Below are 10,696 nucleotides of genomic sequence, written 5' to 3'. Positions count from 1 at the left end.
AACATTTAAATGAAACCTAAACTTATTCAATTGAAAAATCTAATTGGCTTATACATTACTAAAACTGAAAATAAATTAAAGCTATATATATATATATATATATATATATATATATATATATATATATATATATATATATATATAAATAAAAAAACTATTTTAAAAAATAATTAAAAACCCACAACAAACTCAGTAAAACTAGTGAAAACAGAAATGATCATTATTCAAAATATTACCAAAAATATTTCAATATTAAATCTATAATAGTATATTACAGTGTTAATCTAAAATTAAATAAACTGCTTTCAATTGAGAAAAAAAAACATCAACTGACATTAAACAGAAATATTAGTTTAAAAACTTTGAAAATGACGAAATGTTGCCTTGCCAACTACTGACAATAACATGCTGAGATAAAAATAAAGCAAAACAGAAAAGAAAAATCTAAAATTAGAGTGAAAAGTGAAAAGCAAAGCGAATCCAGCACTTTACTGAACACTGACTGACAGACGAGACATTTGTTTGACAAAACTGCATCCTCCAGAGATTGAGCTCCTGATCCAGACACAAGAAGCAGACGCAGTCTTCAGCTGGAGCTCAGCCAGTCCGTTAGCGCTCACATATTAACAATCCAAACACAGGAGAAAGAGACGTTAGAAAGAATAACACTCAGCGGGGGCTCATCAGCGGAGAGAGGGCTGAAGCACCCCATTGTTCTCCTAAATGGGTCTGTGTCTGTAATGGGCCAGTTAGGGCCCTCAGTAGCTGCCGTCTGTCCAGGGCAGTAAAGGGACTTCAGATGAAGACCGTCTTCAGTCATAAAGACAGTCCAGACTGACTTCTCATCTCAGGGGCTCCAGACCTTCACATTCACTGTCTGGAAACACTTCTGCTCTTCTGAGCATGTAAATGAAGTTCTGTGAGCCGGGTTTGATCCAATCACTCGTGTACACCTCTCGTGCATGATGCATTTAGGGACAAATCTGGATAAATATACAACATTTCAATCATCTTTAACTATGCACTATTCTAGTATTGTAAAGGGAGTTTTAAAAATGCATGCATGGTCAGAAAAACCCTGTTTCAAATCGTGCCATGTCATTTTATTTTTTATTTCAATTACGCGAGTCTAGAATTAGACATTTGTGGGACTGGAAAAGTCATAAAAATTTATAAAATGTTTAGAAGTCAGAGAAAGATAGTTATTTCTAGTCATTCTTGCCTCTTAAATATTGAAATTGTTTAAAAAAAGGTATTAAATGGATCAAAAATAAAGTTAAATAAAACTATTATTTGTAATGAATGATCGGTCAAAAATGCAAGAGCGCTGATATCATGAGACCAAAAAAAAACTAAAACACACTAATAAAAATTAGTAAAATATTTAAAGTAAAGGAAATATAGTGAATTTGATTTTTCCCTAGTTAATCTCTAGTCTAATATAGTCAAGTTATTCACGTTTTTTTTCTTCATTCATTAAAATGATATTTTGAAATGAATAATTGGTCAAAAAGAGCAGGAACTATGACTTTATTGTGCAGATGTCTTCTTTTACAATTTCAACTATGAATAAAAAATCCTGGAGACTGTAGAAATAATAAAAACTACTGAAATAGACACAGAAATAAAGTGAAACTTATTTTCTCTTATCAGAAACACTGAAACGGCTAAAATAAAAAGTTTAAATATTTATTTAAATGTAATTTCGAAATGGATATTTGACCAAAAAGTGCTAGAAGGAGAAATGCATAGTGCACGTATAAAGCTATAACACTCGATTCATTTAAAAATTAATTTCCACAACCAATAAAACACATTCAGAGAGTCTGAAACTGCCATTTCTGAGGCAGGACAAGTAATAAAGATTTACCCAAACCAGAAATATTGTTATTTCTATTTCTAATTCTGATGTTGAAATGATTAAAAGTGTATTCTATTTACCAAACCATGATATTACAGCGCGTGCACATTGGGATTGATGCCACAAGCATGCACTTTATTACACTTGAAGGAATGCATGTTAGAAAAAGCCTCCAAATACAGAAGCGGCCCGAGCCACAGACTGAGAGTCAGACTGCAGAAGTCAAGGGCTGTAAATGCAAATGTCCGAGCACTAATGTGAGATAATCCAGTGAAGTGAAGAGCGTCTGAGACATTAGAGGGACATCTGCAGCACGAGCGGGAGGATTTGAATATGAAAGCCTCCTGTCGAGTCAGATCAAAGGTGCACCGCAGCACAGGTCGACTGCAGACTCTCTCGCTCTCAGTGACCTGTCAGAGACGCCTGTCTCCACACAGACCAGACGTTCAGCTCACTGCAACACAAATCATCCGTGCATGTGGACGCTATGATGCATTTACACTGTTTGAGCTGCACATCACAGGAAAATACATCTCTGCATCAGACGTCAGTGGAACCACGTCATTATCAAACACTGACACTGTTAGAATAGTGATGCATTAAAACCTTTAAAAAACTGCACTTGAAAATACTGATAACTGAAGCCAAATGACAGACAGATATAAACAAGTATTTTAGTTTAGCATAGATGTTAATTAAGAGTGCAAGTGCGGTTTTATATGGTGTTGCATTATTATGAAATGATTTGAGTATGTTTATGTACTTCAGAGTATATCACAAAATTTTTTTTTTGAATTGACTTGTTGTATTCAGCCTGTATCTTGATTGAAAAAATTCACAATTATTATTGCACAATTAATTAAAAAAAATTATATATATATATATATATATATATATATATATATATATATATATATAATAAATCACACTTTAAATGCTATTATAATTATTTATTCAGTTCAGTTTTTTCACATGAAATGATCTGAAAGTATAAACAAATCATGTACTATAAACAAGATTGTGTTTGCACACTTTAGTTTTGATTAAATTATGTGCAAGTGCAACATCTGAAGTTTTAACTGATATTATCATTATTAATCATTCAGTTTTGTCATCAGAAATAATCTGAATGTATAAATCATGCACTAAAATGTGACATAATACAGGAAGACAAGAAACATATTAACTGCCATTATTATTATTATTTATTGGTCAGTTTAATCATTTCAACATATAAATGAATAGTGTACTGAAAACATTTCTTAAAAAGTATGTTTGCACAAATATTTTGTTTTTATTTAACATTTAGTTTTAGCATCTAAAGTTCTCTGAATGTATAAATATTTGTGCCAAAAACATGTCACAAAAACAGTCTGCACAAATATTTTAGAGAGGGTTTTGCAGAAGATTTCAACCAACATATTGACTAATATTGTTATTTATAATTCAGTTTTATAACAAATGACCAAAAAATATGATGCACTATAAATGTTTTAAAATGTATACATATTTTAGGCAGTGGTTTTGACTAAACTGCAGAAGATTTTATGATATTATGTTCAGTTTTATCATCTAAATGTTTAAATTAATCATGCACCAAAAATGACACAAAAACCATGTTTGCACAAATAGTTAAAAGGTGTTTTTGATGAAATTTCAGCAGATTTCTACAAACATCTTGACTGATATTACAATTTACTGTTCAGTTTTATCATCTATTATTATATAAGCATGTAAAATAACCATGCACTAAAAAAATGTGTTTGTGTTTGCACAAAAACTTCAAAGGGTGTTTTTGACAAAACTGCATGCAGTTGCAACAGATCTCAACCAACATCTTGACAGTAAATTACAGTTTACTGTTCAGTTTTATCATCTAAAAATATCTGAATGTTTAAATGAATCATGCACCAAAAATGTCACACAAACAATGTTTGCACAAATACTCCAGAGAGTGATTTTGATGAAGTTGCAGCAGACTTCAGCCCACATCTTGACTGCTGTTCACTGTTCAGTTTGATCATGTGAAGTGATCTGGATGCATAAAGACAGCTAGAAGTGTCCTGTGAAATGAAGTCGGGTGGGTTTGTGGCCGTCAGCAGCTTAAGTGTGTAGATCTCTTTGATAGTTTATTTAATGTCCCCCCTCGCTCCCCCCGTCTGGGCCCGTTATCTCCCGCTCGTCACTGTCTGCGTCCCACTAATGTGTCGTTGATAACATCTGTCCGCCTGTATATAAACCCTGAGCCGGCTCAGCTCCTGCATCTCTCAGCTCCTCACCTCAGTCAGGATCATGCATCTGTCTCACCTGCTGCTCCTGGCCGCTCTGCTGACCCCCGCCGGGGCCTTCGACCTGGGCCAGACCACACGCTGCGTCCCCGTCCCGCCGCAGATGAGCGTCTGCCAGGACGTGCCGTACTCAGAGATGCGTCTGCCGAACCTGCTGGGCCACAGCAGTCTGGAGGAAGCGGTTCCTCGCTCGGACGACTGGAGGACGCTGCTCCACACCGGCTGTCACCCACAGGCCCGGGCCTTCGTCTGCTCGCTCGTCGCTCCCGTCTGCCTCGACAGGTACGTGCACTAACAATGCAGCAGAGTCAGATTGTGCGGAGGACTCTCTCTGAGCTCAGGTGTGTGTGCGTCCGCAGGTTCATCCAGCCGTGTCGGAGCGTGTGCATCGCTGTGAGGGAGAGCTGTGCTCCTGTGTTGGCCTGTCATGGACACGCCTGGCCCGAAGCCCTGGACTGTGACCGGTTCCCCGCGCAGGACGACACGTGTCTGACACCCCTGCCCAAACACATCAGCGCCTTCTCCAAAGGTGAGGCCCTCTGACATTCATTACATCAAAATACTTTTTTTTTTTTGTCATTTGTTGCATGCATAGCTAAGGTCTTCATCTGTTCAACTCCAATGGGGATTTTCTCAATATTTCGATAGTTGTATTCCAGTCAAACTCAATGTATTCAGCTTCCAGTCGTTCATAAATCCCGTGAATGCGTTGATTTAACGGTGCATGTTCTCGTGTGCACAGATTTCCCTCAGCCCGTGTGTCAGAGCTGTCCGTCTGTGGAGGAAGCCCCGTCTCTCAAAACCGTGCTGGACGCGCTCTGCCTCACCGACTTCGGTACGCGATTATTATTGTCTGTGCACATTATTTTCCAAATGGGGTTTAGTGACTTCTGGGACACGTTTGCTCACCGTGTTTTCTCTCTGTAGCCATCAAAGCCAAGATCTCGCGACGCCGCCTGCCTTCCGCAGACCCGGAGCTGACGGTGGAAGGCCCGGTGGAGCTGATCCGGCGCGGTCCGCTGCTCCCGTACGACACCGTGAGCCTCATCCAGCGCTGGCTGCTCATCAACCTCCGCTGCGCGCTCCCGCTGGTGCGCCCCGGCCGCGCGCAGCTCTACCTGATCACGGGCACGATGCGCGCCTCCGGCTCCATCCAGCTGTCCAGTCTGTTCCCGTGGCTGAAGAAGGACCTGCACATCACCGCGGGCGCGCGCAAATGGAAACACCACAAGTGCTGAGATGATTACGACACAGTGACACACACACAGCTCTTGAGATGCACTCCGACTGTTGTACATAGAGATTACAGAATTGTAAAGAATATTATTTTCTATTCAGATGTACTTTGTAAAAGATGCAAGTGTATTTATGTCTGTTTTTCGTAGTTTTTTGTTGTGTGCTGTAAATAATAAATGTTTCTACTATATTATTGTGTTTATGCATTCATATTTGGTAGGTTAGCTTTTTTTTCTTATAAATAATTAAATAAATAATGCTTTTTCACCAAGGTTGCAAATACATTAAAAGCTGTGAAATATTATTCTTTCAAATAGCTGTTTTCTGTGTAAAACGGAAAACCATACAGACTATAATAAACACATACATCATTTGCAATTTTCATTTATTTTTGGAATAAAAAGTAAGATGTTTCATCAGTTAACATCTCGGAGTTTTCAAGGCTCTTATTTTGTAATTAAACCACATCTGCATCACTGATGTTAATATCTGGAAGATTGTGAGTTTTACTCTGTTAAAGTGTCATTTATTTCTGTGATGCACAGCTGCATTTTCAGCATCATTACTCTAAAAATATTAAATAAATTATAATTTAAAAAAATATTTTCTACAAATGAAAATGATATAGAAACCATTAGACTATTTAGAAAATATAAAATAAAAATGTTTAATTTTAAAGTTTTCCACATAAATATAACAGATGACAACAGACGCCTTGAAAAAATATTTTATAATATACAATAAATAATATACAATATATATTAGTAAGTTATATATACAGTACATGTGTGTGTGTGTGTGTGTGTGTGTATAGTGTATTGTGATGATACTCAAACAAACTCTTCAATAATATTTGATTCATTTAAGTGAATCTGTTCATTTGGACAGTTCATTTAAAAAAAAAACTGGTTAAAAAATTATTTTTTTAATCAGATGTGATTGACTGCTATTAGGAATATGACTGAAGTAAGTCACATTTGAACCAGTATAAATTGAATTTAACTAAAGAAGCAGATTTCATGATTGAACTGTTGTCAGAATTCATTGCAGAACTTGGAGTTGAACGTCTTTACAGTTTCACGTGTTTATGATCGGTTTATTGGAGAAAACGGCATCCAAAGCGTGAATCAAACCGGCCTGATTGACTTCCTCTTGTTCCAGTCGCTCAGATGCGTTATGGGCCCCGGGTGTCTCTTTGATTCAGAGCCTGGGTCTCCATTCAGTGTGTGAAGAGCCCAGAGGACAGATCCATTTAGGGACGACCTCGGCCTGAAAGAGGAGAGAGACCTTTCACAGCTGCTCTCTCAACCACAGGCTCTTTACACTCTCTCGCTCTTGACAAAGATCACATCAACTAATGTTTGAGTGACTCCACTTCATCAAGGACTAATTCTGCCTGTTTGGGAAAACCACGCAGACTATAACACACACACACACACACACGTACATCATTTGCAATTATCATGTATTTTAGTAAGATGTTTCATCAGTAAACATGTCTGAGTTTTCAAGGCTCTTATTTTGTAATTGAATGCATTAAATTCTCCCGATGTTAAACACATCTGCATCACTGGTCTAGTGTGAGGGATTTGACCGGTCCGTCACACTGTTATAACCGCATTGATGTGTGTTGTTCGTCTGATTAGTCACAAGATCATTTCTTGATCTATAACCCGAGTGTTAACACACATTACATATTCATCGTCCGCCGGCCTGCATGCTACCAGCGAGGCCAATGAAACTGCAAATTTGATTACATGTGCCCTTTGGCTCTGTGTCGAGGGGACAAAGAGAGCGGCTGTCTGCGGCGATTAGCATGCCCAGCATGAGGTGATGTTTTCCCCAAAAGACGGGCCCGGGTCCCCCCTGCGCTGGGACATGCCTGTTTACATCCAGCAGGTCTGACACACACCGAGCACAGACACATCTCCAGCACATCTGACCCAGAACACATATGCCAAAAAAACAAGTCTAATCTTTGGTGAGACTGTGAAACTCTGCAAACGCTTTAAAACCTTTTTCAGATTTTTTTGCAAACATTTTTTATGAGATATACATATTTTAATATTTGTAGATATAGAGTCTATTTTGGCTTGTGACAAAAGTAAAGTAATGCTCACAGCTTTTTCCCTGTCATGTTGAACAAAAGCAGATTTTGGTTTTATGACACTTCTGCTTTGCAACAGAAAACTAATTTTTAAGTGAATTGTAAATTTAAATTTAATTTAATTTTTAATTTGGAAGACATATTTAAATATCCTTTTATCCTAAAATAATAATCATTTATGTAAGAGCATTACATTTACAGTTGAAATATAAAACATCACTATTTTTGACGTCATGGTAAAGCTAATTAATGTTTATTTTTGAAGAAAATAATCTTAGTGATGCTAAATCTTAATCTCTTCATGTTTTACCCTGTTTTGCATTTTAAAAGGCCTTGTTTTTTTGGTAATTCTCAATACTCGTTAGATCATGCTTTAATACATAACATTTGTAAAAAAAAAAAAAAAAAAAAAAAAAATCTTTAAATTAAAGACATTTTAAATACAACTTAAATACCATGCATCACTATTTTTTCACATTATGGTAAAGAGATTTTCTTTTTTCAATTAAATAATTAGAGTAACATTCTTTATTTTTTATAAAATAATCCTAAGTGTGCTCAAATTTTATTTTATCTTTTAATTTTTTACATTGTTTAATCATTACATTGTTTCATTAAACTTTATCACCATTTGCTAAGTATTCATGCCTTCTTTTTACATTTTTGATGATTTTGTTTATATTTCCCAAAGAAAAGGCTGTTCAAATGGGATCTTAATAATAATAATACACACATGATCTTCAGAAATCAGTCTAATATGATGATTTATTATTAGAATTATTAATAGTTGTGATGCCAAATATTATTTTGGAATCTGCGATACTTTTTTTTTTTTTAAGAACAGCGTTTATTCAAAATATAAATCTCTTCTAAAAATATTAATCTTTGATTTCACTTATCAATTTAATAGATCCTAAAAGAGTAATAAACTTTTGAACTCTAGTGTTTATTGTTAGAAAAGACTTCTATTTAATAATAAACAAATGCTCTTCTTTTTAACATTTCATTCATCAAAGAATCCTGAAAGCAGTGGTGGACGAAGTACACAAATCAAGTACTTGAGTAAAAGTACAGATACATATAATAAAATATTACTCCAGTAAGCGTAAAATACTCCTTTTTCAATTTTACTCAAGTGAAAGTACAAAAGTACTCGATTTTTTGTGTACTTAAGTAAAAAAGTACTGAAAGATGTTTGCAATTTTATATAGGCTACTGAATTTAATTTTATATTAGCACATATTTTTTATAATCCTACTGCTCAAAATACCTGGGATTTTTTTCCAAAATAACCACTATTATGGAGTCAAGATATATATTTGTTGTTGATATGGACTACGCTGATGAGAGAGATGTTAACTGTGAAGCTTACACTGTGATGTACCTGAGAGAAAGCAGAGATGACCATCTGATCTTCACCAGTAAGAACAAAGTATTTTAAAGTTAGTTGTTTTACAGAACATCACAGTTATATATGACAGTTATATATTAACTAAAAAATTATCAAAATAAAATAAAATAAAATAATGGTTTCTATTTTAATATCCTTTAAAATATAATTTATTTCTGTGTTTGTGCAGCTGTATTTTCAGCATCATTCCTCCAGTCTTCGGTGTTACATGATCTTTAGAAATCATGAAATTATGATGATTTATTAATTCAATTATTAATAGTTGTGCTACCAAATATTATTTTGGAATCTGCGATAATGTTTTCAGGATTCTTCGATGTATATTTTTTATATCAATATTAATAATATTATATTATTATATTATAAACAATATTAATCTTTGATATCACTTCTTATCAACGTAACATCCTGAATAAAAGATTCTAAGATCTAATAAAGAATACAATTTATTATAAAAAAAAAAGAAAGGATGAAAATTTACTGAGCCCAAACTATTGAACTGTAGTGAATATTGTTAGAAAATATTTATATTTTAAATAAAAGCTCTTCTTTTTAACTTTTTATTCATCAAAGAATCCTGAAAAAAGTATCACAGATTACAAAATAATATTTATCAGCAAAACTGTTGATAATTCTAATAATAAATCATCATATTATTCTGATTTCTGAAGATCATGTGACACTGAAGACTGGAGGAATGATGCTGAAAATACAGCTGCACATCACATGAATAAATTACACTTTCATGTATATTAAAATAGAAAAATATTAATAATATCTTACAATATTACATGTTTTCCAGTATTTTTGTGAGCATATCTGCAACTGCAGTTTTTAAGGAGTTTGGAAATTTCCCAGAAAGAAGTGAAGTGTTCACCACTTCTAAGAGATCTGCTTCTGAGCAGTTAAGCACACTGTTGAAAAAAGATGTGGGAAGTGTGTCAAGATAGCAGGTTGATGATTTTAGGTGCTGCCCTGTGTCTTCCAGAATGTTGCTATCAATTGCTTCAAAAATAGACAGTATCTTTTTGATATTGTGGCTGAATCTGTCTGACCTCTGCATTACTTGAGGATGTGCTAATCGCCTTCCTGATATTGATGATCTTTTCAGAAAAGAAGGATGCAAACTCATTGCATTTGCTGTCTGAGAGCATTTCACTGGGAATCTGACTTCAGTCTATGTCTCCTAACTTTGAACGCTCCTCTGGTTTCAGTTGTGTTTTTGTTTATTTTGGTGACGTATAAATAAAATCTTCCCATCTGCCTGCACTTGAGTCTTCGCCTCTTGCGATCCGTGACACTACGTCCTTAATAACAATGGATGAAAAGTTTAGAGCCCTACTGATGATTAAGTCTAGAGTGTGTCCACCTTTGTGTGTGGGTCCATGTCCATGCTGAATCGACAGGTAAAAAAAAAGCCTCAAGTCCAAATATTCATTTATCACCAATTAACTGTTTGACAAACACTTCCTGCTTCGATGTCCTGATCTGAATTAAAAAAAAATCTCAAACATGCTCCGAGGCGCCGATCTGAATCAACCGAGTCGCGAACATGCGCCGAAGTGCCGATCTGAATCAACCGAGTCGCGAAAAGGCTCCGAAGTGCCGATCTGAAAACTTCAACCAAAGAATGTAAAAAATAACTCTATTTCTCTAATAACTCTACAATTCTATGAAAGACCTAGATCACGTATCTAAAAATAAATCGCTATAGTAAAAGAGAAATAATGAGAGGAGTGAAATTTCCTACCGTTGTGCTGTGTTTGGTCCTCAGGCGCGTCTTCACCTCGCTC

General features: G+C 35.3%; 1 protein-coding gene across 1 annotated transcript; it reads left to right on the top strand.

Annotated features, from left to right (window-relative positions):
• Nucleotides 1-3,617: 3,617 nt before the first annotated feature.
• szl (sizzled) lies at nt 3,618-5,575 on the top strand. Its single transcript, XM_026202053.1, has 4 exons — nt 3,618-4,431; nt 4,509-4,678; nt 4,892-4,984; nt 5,077-5,575. The coding sequence occupies exons 1-4, from the start codon at nt 4,154-4,156 to the stop codon at nt 5,385-5,387; spliced, it is 852 nt and encodes a 283-aa protein (XP_026057838.1). The 5' UTR covers nt 3,618-4,153; the 3' UTR covers nt 5,388-5,575.
• Nucleotides 5,576-10,696: the final 5,121 nt, after the last annotated feature.

The sequence above is a fragment of the Carassius auratus genome, chromosome 25 (assembly GCF_003368295.1).
Source record: "Carassius auratus strain Wakin chromosome 25, ASM336829v1, whole genome shotgun sequence".
NCBI classification, from domain to species: Eukaryota; Metazoa; Chordata; class Actinopteri; order Cypriniformes; family Cyprinidae; genus Carassius; species Carassius auratus.
The sequence above is the reverse complement of the archived record's forward strand: the minus strand, read 5'-3'. Positions and strand labels throughout refer to the sequence as shown.

Coding starts and splice junctions, on each gene's coding strand:
- szl (XM_026202053.1), top strand. CDS start 4,154: ATGCATCTGTCTCACCTGCTGCTCCTGGCCGCTCTGCTGACCCCCGCC. Junction 4,432..4,508: donor GCTCCCGTCTGCCTCGACAG/GTACGTGCACTA, acceptor GTGCGTCCGCAG/GTTCATCCAGCCGTGTCGGA. Junction 4,679..4,891: donor CATCAGCGCCTTCTCCAAAG/GTGAGGCCCTCT, acceptor TCGTGTGCACAG/ATTTCCCTCAGCCCGTGTGT.